This window comes from Gobio gobio (assembly GCF_949357685.1).
Source record: "Gobio gobio genome assembly, chromosome: 7".
NCBI lineage: Eukaryota > Metazoa > Chordata > Actinopteri > Cypriniformes > Gobionidae > Gobio > Gobio gobio.
Genome location: NC_137103.1, coordinates 24,110,077 through 24,131,124, shown reverse-complemented (window position 1 = coordinate 24,131,124; position 21,048 = coordinate 24,110,077). Strand labels below are relative to the sequence as shown.

Genomic DNA, 21,048 nt, shown 5'->3' with positions numbered 1-21,048 from the left:
GCGGTGCCGCGGTGGGCAAGTGATAACCAGTAGCCTTGGCTTTGGGAGTGGCCTCGCAAGTGCATCCCGGGAGATGTTGTCTTTCATCCACAAGAGACAAAAATAAATGTTCTGTCTTTTCTCTGTCTAGAAGGCACCAAATTCAAAAATAATTTCACATTTCTACCACATAAATGACCCAGTTTAAATACACATTCATCTTCCCAGCGCTGAAGTGCCCCTTTAAATCTAGCCAGTTTAAGTTTGGAAACAATATGTTGTATTTATAATGTCACACTTACAATCTAACTATATATATATAGATAAATATATAGTATATATAAACTATATAAATATATAGATGGATTTTAAGAAGGGGGTCCCTCATAAAAGGTTCATCAAATTTGGGGGTCCTTGGCTTCATAAAGTTTTAAAACCCCTGCTTTAAAGTACACATAAATCCATACACTGAACCTGCAATGTAACATCAAGAACGTTATAAATCTCCAATTTATCATACAGTATAGACAAAACCTAAAACCCTAAATGCAGCCAACATACGCACCCTGGCTGAACAATTGAGCTTTATTTTTATGAGTACGTCAATGACCTCCTGATGCAGTTTGTCATCCGTGTGCCTCTGAAATCCTCAAGGATGAAGCTCATACTACTGCTAGCTGTGATTGATTGCCGTTGTCACACCTCCAGAGCTCCACACCCCGACGGATGTGTTTCGTGCAGCAAGAAATCGCATCAGTGGAAACAATGGCAATCCTCTGACTGAAATCAAACTACAACGGACAGCGTCTGCAACGTCTTGTCCTTCAACTGTTTTGGATTGTCACGGCTCACCGCCCAACAAATAGGCGGACTTCAGTTGATAAAGAGGTAAAATCGCCACACATCTGGCTGTGTAAATCACATCATCACATCTGCTAAGCGCGCGCCAGTGCACGTGAGAACCGAAATGTTGCATCAGTGACATGGATCGTGCGATCAATGCATAGCCTACATCACAAGGGTGCGATAGTGAATTGTCATGCATATCACTCTAAGACATTTCTAAATAATCAATTCTAATATAGCCTATTTGTTTCATGTCGTGAGATTTATAAACTGCATTTCTGAATGTTTTGTGCCTTTGTAAACAATTATTAAGACGTCGAGCAGTTCTGCATCAGTCACCTTCCATGGCTGAGCACAGATCCACCTCTTTAGAAAGAATTTGGTTAAAAAAAAAAACAACAACCATAAATGTCTTTCTGAATACATAACAATTGTTTGCTTTCGTGTTTAGTCTTTCTATTTGTGACCTGTAGTTTTGTTTTTTTGACTGGTATTTACACTAAATCGGTTCTGAATTAGCTGCACCGATTAATTCCATCTGGTGGGTCTTTAAAAAAATCGCACCAAATATCAACATTAGGCTAGTGTGTTGAATATGAAATGCCTTAGTTCATTTTTGTACGCATAAGCATTCGTGCTTTATGTGTTACAGAAATGCTATAGCCTTGCATACTGCAGCATGTAACAATACATATCAAATAGGAACAGTAATGGTAATCGTATCCAATGAAATCAATTTCAGGGCCATCAACCATATTTGCAACTAAACAGGTTAGACAAATACTACTAATAATAATATAATCATAATGCATAAAAATTATTGTTATACTATGGGTAAAACTTTATTTTACAGTGTCCTTGTTACATATGTTACATGTAGGCTACCATAGTAGCTAATAAAGAGTAAATTATGCATAATTACATACACTGTAAAAAAAATCCCGTTGTTTCTACGGAAAAATACCGGCAGCTGTGGTTACCAGAACATTACTGTAAAAATGACATCAAACCGTAAACATACTTACGGAGTTGCATGTGAATTTTACATTTTAAACATGTATATTTAACATTGGATTTCAGTAATATTAACATCATTGTTACACTGAAGTGAACAAGTTTGTTGAGTAAATTTAACATTTTAAACATGTGAATTCAACATTGGGATTCCGTGATATCTATGTCACTGCTATGCTAAACTGACGAGTTTGCTCAGTTAAATTTACATCCGGCTGTTTATTTAACATTAGATCAGGGCTTACACTGTAAAAAAAATCCCCGTAAAATTTACGGTAAAAAAAACAAACACATATTTCATTAACTGAAATAATGTTAAATTACCAACCTATTGAAATACTAATATCTGTTATGTATCTTTGATATATACAGACAACCACCAATCACAGTGGTGATGAAAATCATGTGATGAATCAAAGCTAATCAAAAGCAGCTTTTAAGAGAACAATAGTAATATATTAGGGATGTGACGGTGAGGAAATTTTCCCACCGGTTAATTGATGTGTGACAACACCGGTAATACCGGTATCACCGGCGGAGGCTTTTAAATCACTAATTCTATCTAACCGAAAGTAACATGCACACGACCGCTCTGAACTGAAAACGCGCCAATGCGCACACACCGTGACTGACCGCTCGTCTGTAAATGCGCGCTCTGTGAGGCCATGGGTGCGTCTCAATCAGTTCCCTAGTTCAGTAGTCAGGGCACTGATCAAGCATTGATCAGTCTATGATTGAGATGCACGCCATGAATGCACACTGTTAGTTCGTCCGTAAAGCCTCGTTTATACTCGACGCGCCCGCACGAGCGCGAGGGTGCACGCGGCAAAAATAAATCCGCGCAGCAGCGTAGCGCGGAGGCTCGCACTGCGGAGCCAGGCGAAAGTAAACAATGCGCGCTCTGTGCGGCCGTGCACATTTTACTTTCGGTTTTTAATTAGCGCCAATTCGGCTGCGGGTTGCTTGAATTGTGGGTTCATTAGCCTATTATTTTTAATGAAAAACACAACAACAAAACAAATGACAAACTCCCTTAAATAGGCGCTTTTACGTTTCGCTTTGAAACCAAATCTTCCGCGATCATCTCAGTCAGCTCCTCACTCTTAAATCTGATGAATGACTCCTGCCGCTGCCGAGACTCACGGTCGGATCCTGCTTTATTAAGCAGACACGTTCAGTTTTTATTTGTACTGTCTGTTCTCTAACTGAACTAAATTATTTTATTACTATAAAAAAAAAAAATCTAAAAGACGGTGGGCGGTGCCACGGTGGGCAAGTGATGTAACCGGTGTGGAGTCTGGACACCGGTAACACCGGCAACACCGACTATCGTAGCAAGCCTATAATATATAGAAGGTGCTTAGTGTCATTCACACAAACACTAAACACCATCATGGTAAAACTTAAATTTAAAAAATGCAATAAACATTAATTTAACAACATCAGATATAACATAAAACCCTAATGTACATAGCTGATTAGAAAAAACAAAGAAGAAACATAGTTATTGTAATGAAAATACATCAAATGCGAAGTGTCACGCTGGGAATTCTGGGAATGTCAATTTACGGGTTTTTCACTGTAAATTACACAATGACTTGTTCTTTTTCACTTCCAAAAACTGTAAATTTAACGGTATTTTACTGTAAAATTAAATGAAATGTAAGGTTAGATCTATTACAGTTATTCACCGTATATAGTACGGATACTTTCTGTTAACCAATTAACTGTTTTTCACCGTAGCATTTTTACAGTAAAATACCGTTAAAATCACAATCATTTTTTACAGTGTACAACTAACCTTAAACCAAACCCTAATCCTACCCTAACCCTATAGTAAGTAGCCTACACTCAGTCAGTACTTAAATATATAATTACACTGTAACAATGACATCTCTTCTGGCCAACAAACAAACAGTGTATGATTATGATTCTGTCCCCCCAACAAAAAAAAAATCTGTTCTCTATCGGCATTTCAACATTACATTTTTCATTATCAGCATTGGTCAGAAAAGCATTATTGGTCAATCTTTATTTTCTAACGCTTAAGTTGACGGCTAGTCTATGGGTGACAACTGCTGTGGGTTGATTTATACATAGAGGTCTGAGAAACAGCATGACCAAGACTTGCGTGTGAGACTGATGGATCCAGATCAGGTATTGTTATTGTCAGCTATATGTGCCAGCCATACTCAGTACAGAACTTGCATTAATGCATATGAAGTATGTTTATTGTACACATACTGTATTTCATAGTATATATATTCTGGTTCAATGTTATTCAACTTTTACATTATTATATATTTATATTTTTACATATGGTGGATATCTTTCTACATAACAACATCCTGCATATTTCTATTACTTATCATGTATGCTTCTGTCCACCATATCGCACCAGTACCCATTGTCTGTGTTTGTCTTATGCTCACTGTATACCCAAAAATCTTTAATAACATATGCTGATAAATGACTATTATTCCCCAATGGATTGTATTGTATTGACTGGGAAATACGTGGAAGTTTTTTTAGATTGTCACCAACATTTATAGACCTGAATGAGAAAAATCCCAATATATGCCACCGTATTGTCGACTGTCCCTCTCAATTTGATAAATGGAACATAGATTAGAAAATATATTTCATTAACCATGTGTAACTATTGTTTACAGGTATTCTGGTCTTTTCTAGGACGATGGATGTGTCAGAGGATGACATGCAACGTATGATGAATTATTGGAATTTACATCCCCCTTTATATCTGCACTATCCTTAGCAAAGAACAACCCATAGTAACCATGGCAACAGCAGCATCCTCTGAGTGAGCATCATTCCCTCTTTCATCTGTAAACATGATGATTGTGGTTTGTATATGCTCGCCATATTGCTCATATTGCTCTACAGATGTTCATGCAAAAAAAGTAATTGCAAAATAGTTTTAACTATGTCTGACGCCTACCATTGAATTTACCTGTAATTGAGTATGTGTGCTTTATTAATTATGCAGTTGGTGTGAGAAAAATGTCCACAGACTATCACAGACATAAATAATTAAATAATAATAAATAATCTAATTCTATAAGAATAGTCCACACCACAGCTATAACGATAATGAAACAGAGGAACGATATAATTGGAATCACTGTTTTTTTTTCTGCTGAGGAACGATAAAAACAATGACAGACAATTAAGACTTTAAAGAGCTCGAGCACTTAAAGGGATAGAAAATGAAAATTACCTAATGATTTAGTCACCCTCAAGCCATCCTATGTGTATATGACTATCTTGTTTCAAACGAATACAATCAGAGTTATATTACAAAATATCTGGGCTCTTCCTAGCTTTATAATGGCTGTGAATGGGGGTTGATATTTTGAAGCCCAAAAAAGTGCATCCATCCATCATAAAAGTGCTCCACACGGCTCCGGGGGGTGAATAAAGGCCTTCTGAAGCGAAGCAATGCGTTTGCGAAAGAAAAATAACCATATTTTAAACTATTTATCAACTAAAATAACCTGCTTCCGATGGACGGCTGTACGCATCGATTTACGGAGAAAGACTAACCCTTGACCTGACGCATGACGTATTGATGAACGCGGAAGCACAGAGGATAGAGCAAAACAAAACACCGGTCAAGAATTAGAAGTCTGAAATTATAATTTTTAAAGACAAATGTTGGAGGATTTCGATATAAAAGAAGAGGAGCTTTATTGTCCAGCCCTATTTGTTTGAACCGCAAGAGCTTATACTCGTACATCACGTCTCTTTTCGACTTGCGTAGGCCATCTGTTGGAAGCTAGTTATTTTAGTTCATAAAGTTTTAAATATGGATATTTTTCTTATACAAATGCATCGCTTCGCTTCAGAAGGCCTTTATTAACCCCCTGGAGCCGTGTTTATGATGGATGAATGCACTTTTTTGGGCTCCCATTCACTGCCATTATAATGCTTGAGGAGCCAGGATATTTTTTTCATATAACTCCAATTGTATTCATCTGAAAGAAGAAAGTCAAATAAACCTAGGATAGCTTGAGGGTGAATAAATAATGGGTAATTTTCATTTTTTGGGGAAATATCCCTTTAAAGCAGCGCACGCCATGGGCGTCACTAGGCCCATTTTAGGGGGGCTCGTCAATGTCAAAATATTTGGGAAAACCAATCAAATCAGAGTAGGCAGGCTTTATGTACGCACAGATGCTACTGAGGCTGAGCGCGAATTTTAGCAGCACGACTCGACGTCAAGTGCGAGATATGTAGCTAAACGAAACATTTCATATTTGACAGCTGCTTCTTTAAGTCAAAAATGTTAAACAATGACAAAAATATTCTGGCAAATGAATAAACTTTCACCAATTTGAATTTAAATAGGCCTATGTACTAATGTCATTTATAATATAATTAACAAACAAGAAATATTAACAAAGCCATTTTCTTCAGATTAGGCATAGTATGTGTAGTAATGAATAATAGTAATGAATGTGTGCATATTGTGAATTAATTTAATACATTTAGTTACCTAGCTTTCCTGGTAGCCTTCAGTAAATTAACATGTCTATGAAAATGATTAAAAAAACATAAATATCAGTTAAACATATGTTTACTGTCTTCACTGACAAACTTTATCAGTCATATCTGCTCACTAACATGGTTTCCAAGCTATTGTTATCTAATTTTTTGGCGTTCAGAACATCTTAAAATCCACATATAGATCATGGAAATCAAAATGTTCTCGGTGGAGCAACCCCCCGAACCCCCTAACTACCTCACATTTGGGATCTCAGTGATTATAAACCTGCCTACATTGTATGATTAAGGGATGTACAATATGGTCATGCAGAATAAGGCATTAATATTTGCTTTATAAGTAATAATAAACAACCAATATCCTAATATGCATACTAATAAGCTACTAGTTAATAGGGAGAATTGGACCCTAAACTAAAGTGGTCCATTTTTTTTTCATATCCCCTAAAATGAAAATCCTAGAATTGCCCCTGGCGCACGCTAAAAAACTGCATTTTATTGTCTGTTGGTGTGAACGCCAATATAGTTATGATTACAGTTATATATTTATTTATCATTCTTGGAATGAATGGGCCTTAAAAGTATACATTTTAGTGCTGTCAATTCGATTAATCGCATATAACATAAGTTTGTAATTACACACATACATATGTATATATGTATATATAATTTTTTTAGACTTTTTTAATTCTAACTTTTGTTAGATGCGATTCTTTGCTGTTAATCATTTTTACAGCATAATTACCTTATTTAAAAAAAAATCATACTGACCCCAAACTTTTTAACGGTAGTGTAAGCTAAGATATACATTATTAACATGAGCAGAAGGTGCTCCTCTTTTCTAAATTAAACTAGTTAAAATGAGTTGATCAAACTTAAATACATTTCATAGATGACACTTTTTAAATATTTTATGTTAGACTTAAATATAAATACTTATTACTCCTAATTAGATATGTTTAAGTAAAGTGAACGAAGAAATGTCTCATATCTGTGAAGGGCCTGACTCATTTTTTGAGTGTACCTCACACTTTTGGTCTTCTGTTGCAGGTAATGTTTTACAACGTCTTCAGCGTGGAGAATAATTCTCTTAATGGGAGCTCACAAAACCATGGCTTAGCTATGACTTTCAAGACTTGAATGGATGATACCTGGTAACCGCTGCCATGTTTGCCTGTAATGGCAGCTCATTGGAGGCGTGTGGCCTTCTTGAACCAATGGAAACTGAAATGCAAGAGGCTGATACTGCCCTCATGCCCACCACTCTTAGGGTGGCACTGGCTGCCATCATGATCTTCATGATCACCATCGGTTTCCTCGGCAATGCCATTGTGTGTCTGATAGTGTATCAGAAACCAGCCATGCGTTCAGCGATTAATCTGCTCCTGGCCACGCTGGCCTTCTCCGACATCATGCTGTCGTTGCTGTGCATGCCATTCACCGCCGTCACTCTCGCAACTACGGACTGGAGCTTCGGAGTGGGATTCTGCCGCGTGTCCGTCATGCTGTACTGGCTGTTTGTCCTGGAAGGTGTGTCCATCCTTCTGATCATCAGCGTCGATCGCTTCCTCATTATAGTTCAGCGGCAGGACAAGCTGACGCCACATCGGGCGAAAATTCTCATTGCCGCGTCATGGGCTCTGTCGCTCTGTGTGTCCCTACCGTCCGTGGTCGGCTGGAGGACGGCTGGGATCGGCGCACAAGTGCCGCAGTGCATTCTGGGATACAGCGAATCGCTGGCGGACCGGGGTTACACGGTTCTGCTAGCGGTCGCTGTGTTTTTTGTGCCCTTCGGTGTGATGTTGTATTCCTACCTGTGTATTCTCAACACAGTGCGACGCAACGCGCTGCGCATCCACAATCACACCAGCGAAGGCAGCGTCGCCATCAACCATGTCAGCAAGTTGGGTTTAACCGGCCTACAGCGACCCCAAGTCAACGTGGACATGAGTTTCAAAACCAGGGCCTTCACCACCATCCTCATCCTTTTCATCGGCTTCTCTGTGTGTTGGTTGCCACATACAGTGGTGAGCCTGCTGGCGGTGTTCAGTAGACGCTTCTACCTCAGCCCGGCGTTTTACCCGGTCAGCATCGGGGCGCTGTGGTTGAGTTACCTAAAAGCGGTTTTCAACCCTGTGATATATTGCTGGAGAATCCGAAAGTTTCGCGAGGCCTGTCTGGAGTTTATGCCCAAGACGTGTCACCTCTGTCCCAAGATTCCCGGACGAAGTCGAAGGCGTATAAGACCCAGCAACATCTACGTGTGCAGCAGTGAGACCCAGTCTTCAGTCTAGGGTTTGCACCAAAGTATTTTTTAAAATCGACAAGCCAAGAACGAAAGTTGATGTTTAGAATTGACGCACTTAGGTTTTGAGTGTCCTTGAAATCCCATGGAGATGAGAACCCTTATGAATTGAATACTTGATAAATACCTCCCCGTATCATAGTGTGCAGTGATGAAGAAAAAAGCATTAGCTGTCTGAAATTCATCAAAGCAATATTCGTATATATTTCTGAAATTATTTTTTTTTATTTCAGTTGGAAAGATTTAACATGTTCTGCAATTTTGTAAAACATGGAAGCTGTCAAATAAAGAAACTAAACTGGTGATTTACTGAACATGTTTGATAGAATTGTTTTTATTTACATTCACATTTTAATGCCCAAAGTAAAACTGCAGGACTGGTGGGGGATGAGCTGCATCCCTGCTGGAACATAAAAACCAGCCTAAGCTGGGGTGTGTGTCCCGCACAACTACGTTGCTCAACTACCATAGTTTGTTGCATCGTTGAAGAAATTAACTAGCTAGTCACGACTGTTTCCCGTAAACCGTATTGTCGGGAATCTGTCGTTCAACCACGTTGTTTAATGATGTCACGCAGGTGGTGGAGTAATAACTTGAATTATTTGGAGATCGAATTTATGCTCGATTTTTTGCTATAAATTATGGACATGGTAGCTGAGGACTTATTCTTATTTTTCTCAGTTATTTTGCTTTATTTCACGCGCACTCTTCAAAAAAGGTGCTTTAAATCTCCTGAAGAAATAAAAGACGTAAATTACATTTATGTATTCGAAGTAAAAGATATCGATTGTTAGCCTAGAAATCTAGACGCACCCTAGCGGCAGCAAATATGATTCACTGCAAAAAATGCTTTTCTTACTTAGTATTTTTGTCTTGTTTCTAGTCTAAATATGTACAAATTCTTAAATCAAGATGCATTTACTAGATAAGTAAAATGACAAAAGATTTTTTTCTTGTTTTCTTGAAAATCAAATCAAAATGAAGTGAGTTTATGCTTAAACAAGCAAAAGTATCTGCCAATGGGGTAAGAAAAATAATCTTATTTCTGATTGAAATCTTGTTTCTTGTTTCTGTCCCAAACAGAAATAACATTATTTTTCTCACCCCATTGGCAGATAATTTTACTTATCTAGTAAATGCATCTTGATTTAAGAATTTTTAGATATTTAGACTACACTCTAAAAAAAAAAAGGTTCTATATTGCACCAAAAATGGTTCTTGGCTCGTAATCATAGGGGAACCTTTTTTAGTGCTATATAGCACCAATTTTGGTGCTTCAGTGGTTCTTCAGAGGTTCTTCAGCGGTTCTTCAGAGGTTCTTCAGCGGTTCTTCAGAGGTTCTTCACCGGTTCTTTGACTAAGGTGCTATATAGCACCTCTGAAGAACCGCTGAAGAACCACTGAAGCACCAAAATTGGTGCTATATAGCACTAAAAAAGGTTCCCCTATGATTACGAGCCTTTTTTTTTAGAGTGTAGAAACAAGACAAAAATACTAAGTAAGAAGAGCATTTTTTGCAGCCAGGGTAGTCAAGCAACTCTCCGTTGACTTGCGAGCTGGAAAACCTAACTCTGGTCAGGCCAATCGCATCGTGTATGGAGTCGGTGGGCGGGCTTAACATAATGACGGCAGAGTTGTGACGGTTCCGCATGCTACTTGTAAACAAAGAAGCTGGCGAACAGTGGTCTTTCGAATCAGCTTTGGCCGCGACTCTGGAAGACTTGGAGTTAAGCTTTTCTTTGAGAAAAGAACAAAGAACGGCACTGAAGTCATTCTTAAGAAAGGAAGATGTGTTCGGAGTTTTGCCAACCGGATACAGCGAAAGTTTAATCTATCAACTAGCTCTGCTTCACCTTCGTTGCTCTGGTTGGTTGTAGCGCTATCCTATTGCGTGCAGAGGGAATTTGAAAGACAACCGATTATCCCGCCCCTTGGATTGAACCCTGCCAATGGTGAGTTCCCAGACCCAACATCTTGATGTGGGTCTGGCTTGTCAGGCTAATAGATTGTACTAAATGTCAGCTTGCTTATTTTGCTCAAGATAAGGATTTATTAAGTCCACATGTAATGCAAACAAGAAACTTTCTTACCACGGGTCGAGGGCTGTCATTGCAACTACACAAGTTTGCGATGCTGTTTGCGAATGTTTGTTGGAACTATGGTTTCGGGAAACACCGACTGGTTGAACAGTCGATAACAACGGAACTTGCGACCATAGTTGGTTAACAATGCTTTCGGGAAACGCACCCCTGATTGTTTGGTCTTCCAGCCTGGTCATAGCCCGTTTAGAAAGCTTGTTTTAGAGGGGTTTTGGCCAATTCGTTAGATGGTCCAGCTGTGAGACCAGCTTAAACCAGCTGTATCCACCATTTTCACTTGTTTTACCAGTTTGACTTAAGAATTGTGCTTATAAATGCAAATTGCATAAAACTACCATCATAAGCTCATACCTCATTTAATAATTTCACCATTCCTGAAATCTGTCATTTGGAGTGCATTATTCTTTTTATAAATGTGGCAGAATTGCAGATTGTTCATTTTAATTGAGTTTCTTTATCAGTAATTTGGGAACCATGCCTATGTAAAAGCCGATGCTCAAATCTGTCAATACTGAAAATGAAAAAAGTGCTTGACCGATATGCTTCTTCTGGTGCCCAAGGCTGATATCAAGAGCAGAGTTGCGGATGAGCAAATGAGATGTTCACAAAATCGACGAAGTGAAGCAAACTCTTATTTTACATGATAAATAAATAAAATTTTTATTTAAACAAGTGGACATGGTTACCAACCCACTGCTAATAATTTGCAAATGCCAAATATTGGCCTGTTAATTGTCTGGCCAGCCAGTAACGTTGATTTAATATCTTTCTGAGCTGTAAATCTATGTAGATGCATGTGTAGGCCTAAATATGATATAACTGTTGTCAGGTAAGTCAAAGTCTGTCAATTCTGTTTGAAAAAAAAGTCAAATTGAGTCGTGCATTATCATAGACCCATTTTTGGTGTAGCTGTTTCTTTCCGCCCTAGCACACATTGTACTGTAGGTGGCACTAATGGTCATGTGCCGTTAAACGTCTCTCACATAAGCGGAGAACAAGAGCGCGTTTTCCTGCGCTCTCCGGAAATGGACTGAGAAATATGGCGTCGCACAGGGGAGACAGAACGAAAAATCCCACATCAAATGCTGGAGATGTTTCCAAAATTGACCTTCTGCTTCATCCAGAGCTCCTTTCTCAAGAGTTCATTCAGCTCATGTTACATGAGGTGAGATCTGAGCTACATGATACCAGTCGGGTTACTGTAGGCCACATCACATAACGTGTTTGTTCCTTATATGAAAATATTAATAGTTGTGGGGGGATTTTTTTTGGTTCGTGCAGGCTTTTCTCTGTATAGTATACATTTATTAGCTGGTAAAAATACCTGACATCTGAAGAACGAGTAACTCAACCGTCACTCAATAGCAGCAAACCAATCGTGCCTGTGTTGTGATTTAGAGGAAGATAGCAGTGGGTGAACATGGGGACCGTGACCGGCTGACAGGTCTGTACCTGCGGCATGTCCTTCCTCTCCCGCAGAGAGATCTGCCCAGCAGCCGCTGGGGGAGGAGGATGGAGAGGAGCAGAGCGCGGCAGGGCGGCACCAGCGCGCACAGGTACAGTCATGCTCATGTGCTTAAAGAAATAGTTCAGACACATATGAAAATTATCATTGATTAACTCTCGTGACAGCAAAGACATTTATAATGTTACATACTACTTCTGTTGAAAATAAATGCTGTTCTTTTGAACTTTATATCTTTATCAAAAAATCCTGAAAAAAAGTTTATATAATTTATGTTTTAATGAAATATATTATTTCAGACCAGTGTTGGGAAGGTTGCTTTGGAAATGTAATAGGTTACAGATTACAAGTTGCCCTATTTAAAATGTAAAAAGTAGTGTAACTATTTCAGTTACTTTAATAAAGTAACATTGGATTACTTTTCTAAATGTATAATTAATGTTTTTAACTGTCATTTTCAAACATTTAAACCAGGCAGGGTTAAAAAAACAGAGATAGTTATATTTAAGAGAAAACATACAATTCTAGCTATGGTAAAACACTTGATGTTTTTCTTCTTACTTATATAAAAAAATCAGCATACTCTTCTTTTTACCGCTGTGTGTGTGTGAAGTAGGCATGTGCCGGTATCAAATTTTCATGTTGCGATTAATTGCTGAAGCTTTTATCACGGTATACGGTATTATCACGATATTGAAATAAGTTGCAAAAAAAGTGTTGTCATACTATAACAGGTTAAATCACTTTCTTATAACAAAAGAACCAAACATTTAAATACAATAAAGCAATACACAAAAATGTATAAAGTAAACAAATATTTAAAACAGATTAAAGTGCAAAAGAATTATAAAGAACAATAGGTATGCTGAAATGTACATTTAACTAAGATTAATACATGCTTTAGAAGTATTTTTCATTGTCAGTTTGTTAATGAATTAACTAATGTTAAATACTGGAGCCTTGTGAAGTGTGTGATTGAACAACAGTCAGAACATATTCAAACAATATCTAGGGCATGTAATTTAGTCCAGATTAAAATATAAAATGCAAGTTTGAAAATGAATAGCCTTAAGTCTTTAAGTATTATGTATTAGGTTATGTGATTACTGGGGAAACGGCTGCATTTCTGCTGTTCCGTCAGCGCCCTCTGCTGTCGAAGAATGAATGTGCACTTCAGCGCATCTCCTCATTCCGCCATGTGCTCGGCTCATGCACGGTCTATTTACATCAGTGCCCGTTCCTCTTTGACGTGTTGTTCATTATAAAATGGTTGATGGGTAAAGTATTCTTAAAATTCATTCTAAAAATCTGAATAATTCGTAATAAATAATTATTCACGGTATTTTGAAGTGCCCACGATAACAATATTGTGCATGTTCATTATTGCGGTATATCGTATTACCGTTTACCGGCACATGTCTAGTGTGTAGGGACAACATTATGCCTTAAAAGGCCTAATACTAATTTCTCACTAATAGAAGCAAGAATAGATTCTAGTTTCATACTCAATGGGAACCCAAACAGATGCCCTCAAGTGTAGCTGTCATAACATCAGGGTTGGGTACCGTTCACATTTCGGTACTTTAGGGATTTACATCAATAACCTGTAAGTAATTTATAGAAATGTTATTGACATTATGCCAGAGCTGCCCTGGTCTCTGTCTGCCATTGTCTGTAATGTTTGTATACTGTAATATTTACTAGATAGTATGCTACTAGGTACTTAAATTTAATTAATAAAAACAACCATATTATTTTGTTCTTTTTAATTTCATTTCTATGAAAAGATTTCCCACAAATTATGTGATGTGTATTTTCTGGTAATCAAATGAAGGCATAAGACATTAATTTAATTTCTTTTAATTTAATAAAAATTAAAATTGTCAAACAAAGTGCTGTACAACTGAGCTTTATACGGTTAAAATTAAAACATTAAAACAATAAAGTTTTGATCATTATTATTACATTTGTGTTAGTATTATTAATTGAGACGTATCTAAATTCTACTGTACAACAGCGATATATTTGTCAAGATAAACCGGACTTTTATTTTGACGTGTTGCCAATCCTTTGAGTTTCTGTGTTTGATATGTCTAAGGTACCAATATTTGGTACCGATTGATTTAATGTGAATCGGTACTCAGTAGTACCGACGTAATTTGGTCGGTGCCCTTAAAAGTACAGAGTTCGGTACCCAACCCTACATAACATGCATGGTAGTGTTTTTTTTTATTTATTAAAGCTGCAGTCTGTAACTTTTTGCGCTCTAGCGGTTAATTAACAGAACTGCATGTGTCTTGCGGAAGAACGTTGCAGTCGGAGCTAGGGCTGCTCGATTATGGAAAAAATCATAATCACGATTATTTTGGTCAATATTGAAATCACGATTATGTAACACGATTATTTCATGTTTCATTTTATGACTTTGGGAATGTGTTGTATTTATTAAAAATACACCTTTCAACAATTCAATTGAAATTGTAACATTTGTTGTACTTTTTGAACTATTAAAATAAATAATATAACATATATTCAAATCAAAGTATAAAAGTATTCACGTAAAAATGATAATCACAAATAAATAAGATAAACAATATGGTTCGGCTATGCTTTTCAGGTACGTCTAACATTAGTTTTCAGGTACAGAAATGTCTCAAATGTAAAATAACATTGCATATTTGAGTGCATAAATTAAAGATTAATCCTATTAAACTTACAAAAGCTATTCAATCCGGATCGGATATGCGTCGTCTTTCTCGACTGTATAAAGTTCACTTAAGGCATATACAGACTATGTCTGCTAAGATACTCATCAAGATGGACATGTTGACATACGTTTTGTGTGAGTTTGTCCGTTCAAGAGCAAGACTTGAAAGAGAACTCAATATTTGCGCGCTGAGAGACGTGTGCGCGCTCTCGGATGATACATTATCAGATACAGATACATTTTCTCACAGCGCGCGGCTTCTCATTCGCGTCTTCTGGCACTAAACCCGGGTGATGACGGGGAAAACGACTGGTCATATTCGAACATACGACAGCACTCGCATGCATTGAACAAAGTTTACAAAGAGAGAATTATTTGAAAAATATGAGGGGGGAAAAAGGACGTTTACACGGCATCCCTGCTCTCGTCAGTTTTTGTTTCTATATTAGATTGTCATAGGTCACTCTGTTTAATTTTCAAGTGGTTAAACAAATTCGTGGTGTTCTCTTGCGTTGCAGACACTACATGTAGCAAATCTTGCACGTAACATGTTTTTGCTCGTCGTCTGATTCCTCGAAGCCAAACTGTTCCCAGACAACGGAGTTGGTTTTGCCTTTTTTGCTCACCAAACGCTGCTGTAACTGCCCTCCTTCTGCCATCTTTACTCGCGCAGAGTTTTTAAATTCCAGCGGATGATATGCACACGAGACTCCCGATCTGAGAGAGATTGTGGCTTCGGGAGGGGCGGATGAGCGCATGCGCGTTTCATTCAGAACGCAAGGCAAAATAATCGTTTTTTCTCGATTGTACTATTTTGGTGATCGTTGGGAGGCAAAATCGAAATCGAAATCGAAATTCGATTAATTGCACAGCCCTAGTCGGAGCTACTGCTCTCTGTTTATGTCTATGGCGAATCACGCAGGGACTGTGCTCCTCCGCAACGGTTCCTACAAGACTGGTCTGAAATAGTTCCAATATAAACACTTATTATAAGTGTACCATAATAATTCAGGGTAAGACAAAAACACGGTTTGGAAAAAGGATTCATGTTGTACATTCTCATTATATAATTTGTGTAAATCTTGAACACACAAAGTTACGGACAGCAGCTTTAAATAGGTATATTCCACTTAAAATATTGTTTAGGCTCAATGATTAATCGTTGTGTAGTTAAATAGCTCTATTTTGCAAGTCAAAATGGGACAAACTAATAGAGAGATTTGTCCACTAGGAGGTGATTTAGGTTAACATTCGTCATAGGACATGCTTCCTCAGGTTCGACATTGAACCCTTTGATGTCAATAGCATTTTAATATTTGGCAAACATATTTTGCACGGAACTGTTAATTTCTGGATTCAATTATTTTTAAATTTCCAACACTGGATCGCATTTTTATCACTTGCCAAAGTCGCCATGGTGGCAACTCTCAGGTTGTAGCCTAAAGCTTTCAGATTGATGTAATCGGCAGACATGGTGCGCTGCAAATTCAAACGAGAGCCAATCAAAAGCATCAGAGTAGCATCACTTTACTAAAGGCCTGTAAATGGCAGGAGGCATCATCCACATCAAAAACAGGCAAAACAACAAATGAATATTATTCAACATATCCTAGGTTTTTACAGAATTGTTTTTTTCTCAGTAACTGTAATGGATTACATTTGTTTTGTAATTAAATTACGTAATTTCGTTCCATGTATTTAGTTACTCCCCAACACTGTTACAGACATCCCACCATGCATTTGGATTTGTCTACATGTTTTTTTTTCTTTTTCAGTGCAAATATTATTGAATGAACGAACCTGTTACCTGTTATATATTATAATGTAATGCACTATAATATAATATTCTCTTTATTGGGGATGGAGGGGATGCTTAAAGTCACCATGAAGTCAAAACTTTCAATTATTTTGGGAATTTTGTAGTATGTGATTTTATTCATTCTTTTAAAATAAAAATGTGTGCACTTGTAATCTTTAATCAAAATATCTTCCCCATCCCTCTTGAATCAACATCTCATCTTCTCTGATGACGTGTTTACTGGTGCGATCAACCTGTCACTCACATGACATCACAGCAATAGCAAACTTGTTTGCATGTATTTTGTTTGCATCATGTATAACTAAACTTAATACAAACTCTGAATATGTGGTATAAAAGAAAATTTGCAGCAATGGGGAATTTGTTTTTGTGTATATAATATACATTTTGTTCTGTTTGCAGAAAGTTGTCATGGCTGTTCTGTAACTGCGTGAAAATGTCCAAAGGGGTTTCTCTTATATTATATCTCTGTTTTGTTTCAGTTCAAGCACTGATAGTGGCAGGAAGAGGCCGTTGATTGTGTTTGACGGCAGCTCTACTAAAACTGGCAGTGTGAAGCTGAGGAAACCTGATGCTTCAGCAGCTCCTGTCGTCACAGACCGAATAAAGCCCCCAGTTTCCAGCATCAGTCTCACAAACCCCATACGCAAGATCTCTGGGACCTCTACAAACTGCTCTTCCTCAAATTCGTCCAACAGGACACCGGTGTCATCGCCGGGTGCCAGTCCCAAAAGCCCCTGTAATCACTCAAACACTGCCAACTCCTCGCTACATTCAAACAATGCCACGTCTAAGCTAAAGCGCACGTCCCCCAGCGATGGAGAACGTGACACGGCTGTGAGTATGACACTAACATCATGGAAATCTGTTTATTTACACTGACAGTGTGTGTGATGTTGGTGTGAGAGTGGATTTGGTTTTGACCTGTCTTGACAGTAAATGTGAATTTTAAGTTTTCTGATTAAGTTCTTCTTCTTTTTTCATGGCAGAAGGACATTAAGTCACCTGATACAAAGAAAAAGATTCAACATGTCACATGGCCATAATCTCGGATCTCATCAAGGACGGATGGTTAACGCCACTGACATCGTCTGCTGGGTCTCTGTGTTGGCCAAGAAAGACACTCATGATGAGACGCATGAATTTGAAAGATGGGTTCTTGTCACACACCTCAAGTTGTCACTCACCTTTACTTACTACCCTCAGGAAAAGTGACTTGTGCAATGTGACCCTCCGGTTCATTTCACACCAGGAAATGCTTTTGACCTGATGTAGTTTGTGGTGAAGGCTGAAACTGACACATTCCTAGCAGTTTTATGTTGGACTGCTCAGATTTTCCCTTTAGAAATCTTTCTTGCAATTAATACACTTTTCATTGTACGTGAATCATGTTGACAAATCCAACCCACGTGCTCTTGGCGTGTTTTAGAAGTTTGTCTGCTGTGTTTTACTGAAATAGGAATGTACAGAGTAACTTTGAAGAAATTGCGCCTTTCTCCGGCAAGATGTTTGCAAGTTGATCTGTGATTTAGATTGGAATAGGCCCATTCAAATGGTTAGGCCAATATCAGGTAAATCCCTCGACAGTTTTGTATTTATAGCCCCGTAGGGTCAAATGCAGTTAGGATGTGTGTTGCGTCACTGATGCAAAATGAAGTGTGTTTCACATGTCAGTGTTTTAGTGAAGGTTTTTCTAGGCATTATGAATTGAGGTTTTTATTGAACTGCATGGAACGTTCCTCACTGACAACAAGCCTGATGAAATAAATGGCTAAGAGTATTGATCATGGTGTTTGCGGTTCTTTTTTTTTTTTTTTGAAGTTGATAGTTCACCCAAAAATGAAAATTAGCCCATGATTTACTCACCCATGAGTCATCATTCTTCTTTCAGACGAATAAAATCGTAGTTATATTAAAAAAGTCCTGGCTCTTCCAAGCGTTATAATAGCAGTAGTAGTTGCTCTGTTTTTGAAGTCCATAAAAAATGCATTTGTCCATCAAATAACGTGCTCCACACGGCTCTGGAGGGTTAATAAAGGCCTTCTGAAGAAAAATGTTTGTGTAAGAAAAATATCCATATTTAAAACTTTATCAAGTAAAGTTCCAGCCGATCGCCTTCCGTGTAAAAGTGTTGAAAGTGCCTTCTCACAATTCAAGATGCGTATGTGACGTCTGACGAGCGTACCTGGTAGCGTTAGCCTTATGAACGGCAGACGCACTTTCAACACTTTTTCCAGAAATTGAATACGGAAGGCGATCGGCTGGCACTTTACTTTATAAAATATGGATATTTTTCTTACACAAACGCATCGATTCACTTCAGAAGGCCTTTATTAACCCTCCAGAGATCTAAATAAAGTTAGAGCACATTATTTGACAGACAGAGATGTATTTTTTATGGACTTCAAAAACAGAGCAACTACTACTGCTATTATAAAGCTTGGAAGAGCCAGGACTTTTTTAATATAACTCCAATTGTATTTGTCTGAAAGAAGAATGTCATATCCCCCAGAGTTAGTCCATACATACCATTCTCATCTCCGTGCGTGCCATAACTCTTGTCTGACGCACCGACCGCTAGCCTAGCTTAGCACAAAGACTGGAGATAAGCGGCTCCAGCTAGCCTACAGCTCAATAAGTGACAAAATAACGTCAACATTTTCCTATTTACATGTTGTGATGTGTATAGCTACATCGTGTACTAAGACCGAAAGAAAATTTAAAGTTGCAATTTTCTAGACCGATATGTCTTAAGAACTATACTCTCATTCCTGCGTAATAATCGAGGAACATTGCCATGAGTGCAGCTGCGCAATATTACACAGCGCCTGAAAGTAGGCTAACTTCCGTCAACATAACCAACGTGACAGCCTGCTTGCACAGAGAGCGTGCTGGGGACTATTTTCAGGCGCTGCGTAATATCATTGCTCCCCTGCACTCATGGTACGGCTCAAAGTTCCTTGATTATTACGCAGGAATGAGAGTATAGTTCCTAGCCATGTCGGTCTCTAGAAAATCCTAACTTTTCATTTTCCGTCGGTCTTATAAATAGGAAAATGTTGGTGTTATTTTGTCACTTACTGAGCAGTAGGCTAGCTGGAGCTGTTTACCTCCAGTCTTTGTGCTAAGCAAGGCTAGTGGTGGGTGCGTCAGACAGAGTTATGGCACGCATAGAGATGAGAATGGTATGTATGGACTTTTCTAACTCTGCGGGATACGGGGAATAAGCTAAAGTCACAAAAAAGTCAGTGTGTTCCTTTAAGGGTGAGTAAATCGTGGGCTAATTTTCATTTTTGGGTGAACTATCCCTTTAAGTACACTGCTGTAATCCATGAAATGGGTTAATTTATTAAATATTTATGATGTATGAATTTCATTCCATTCATAATTCTGCTTTGTTACAGGTACAGTAACAACAGTAACAGCTTGTTCCTGTTGAAAAGTTGTTGGTAGGTACTTACAAACGGTTTAAGTCTCATGCTCACTGAGGCTGCATTTATTTGATCAAAAATATGTTAAATATTACAATTTAAAATAAGATTGAGTAAACTTCTGTTTTGAATTTTCAGCACTCCAGACTCAAGTGTCACATGATTCTTCAGAAATCATTCTAATATGCTAATTTGCTGATTAAGAAACCTTTATTATTGTCATCTATGTTAAAAACAGTTCATATTTTTGTGGAAATCATGATAATTCTTTTTACAGAATTTCTTGGATGAATGGAAAGTTCAAAATAACAGCGTTTATTTAAATTATAAATCTTTTTGATTTATAAATGTAATGCTTTCTTGCTAAATAAGTTTAAATTTAAAAAAAATCGTATTGACCTTTTTTCTTTAAATATAAAAGACGTTCATTTCTGGATGGTGCACAGCCCTAGTTGTTCTTCATTCAGGCTTAGGCAGAAGGAAACTGACTATGGAGACAGCAATGGTTATAATAACCTTTTCACCATTGTCTCGTTCTTTGTAGTTTAACTCCAGTCAGAGATCAGAGAATTTCTACTTTGTTCTTTTGCTCTTGTCAGCTCACAGTCTCTCACTCTTGCCTCTCTCTTTATTCAGCTTTCAAACACTCCACTGCCTCTTATTGAAGATGCTTATTTTCCATGCAGTTGCATCTCAAGTTTTTGTCCCAGTTGGCGGAGACATTGAAATCACAGAGCTTTGGGAGTTTTCCTGAAGTCCTATAAACAAATTCCACCATTACAAAATGTACTACCTGTCAAAAGTTTGGACGGTCTACTTGTTGGGTTTTTTTACCTTTATGATAAAATGTTTTGAAATA

At 37.9% G+C, this 21,048-nt stretch overlaps 2 protein-coding genes across 2 annotated transcripts; both read left to right on the top strand.

The window, feature by feature from the left end:
• Positions 1-551: 551 nt before the first annotated feature.
• On the top strand, positions 552-8,980 carry gpr45 (G protein-coupled receptor 45). Its single transcript, XM_079821143.1, has 3 exons — positions 552-867; positions 4,512-4,660; positions 7,414-8,980. Exon 3 carries the CDS (start codon positions 7,530-7,532, stop codon positions 8,655-8,657), a length of 1,128 nt encoding a protein of 375 aa, XP_079677269.1. The 5' UTR covers positions 552-867; positions 4,512-4,660; positions 7,414-7,529; the 3' UTR covers positions 8,658-8,980.
• Positions 8,981-11,785: 2,805 nt separating this feature from the next.
• Positions 11,786-18,543, top strand: cUnh2orf49 (chromosome Un C2orf49 homolog). Its single transcript, XM_079821032.1, has 4 exons — positions 11,786-11,932; positions 12,166-12,323; positions 17,241-17,595; positions 17,748-18,543. Exons 1-4 carry the CDS (start codon positions 11,807-11,809, stop codon positions 17,802-17,804), a joined length of 696 nt encoding a protein of 231 aa, XP_079677158.1. The 5' UTR covers positions 11,786-11,806; the 3' UTR covers positions 17,805-18,543.
• Positions 18,544-21,048: the final 2,505 nt, after the last annotated feature.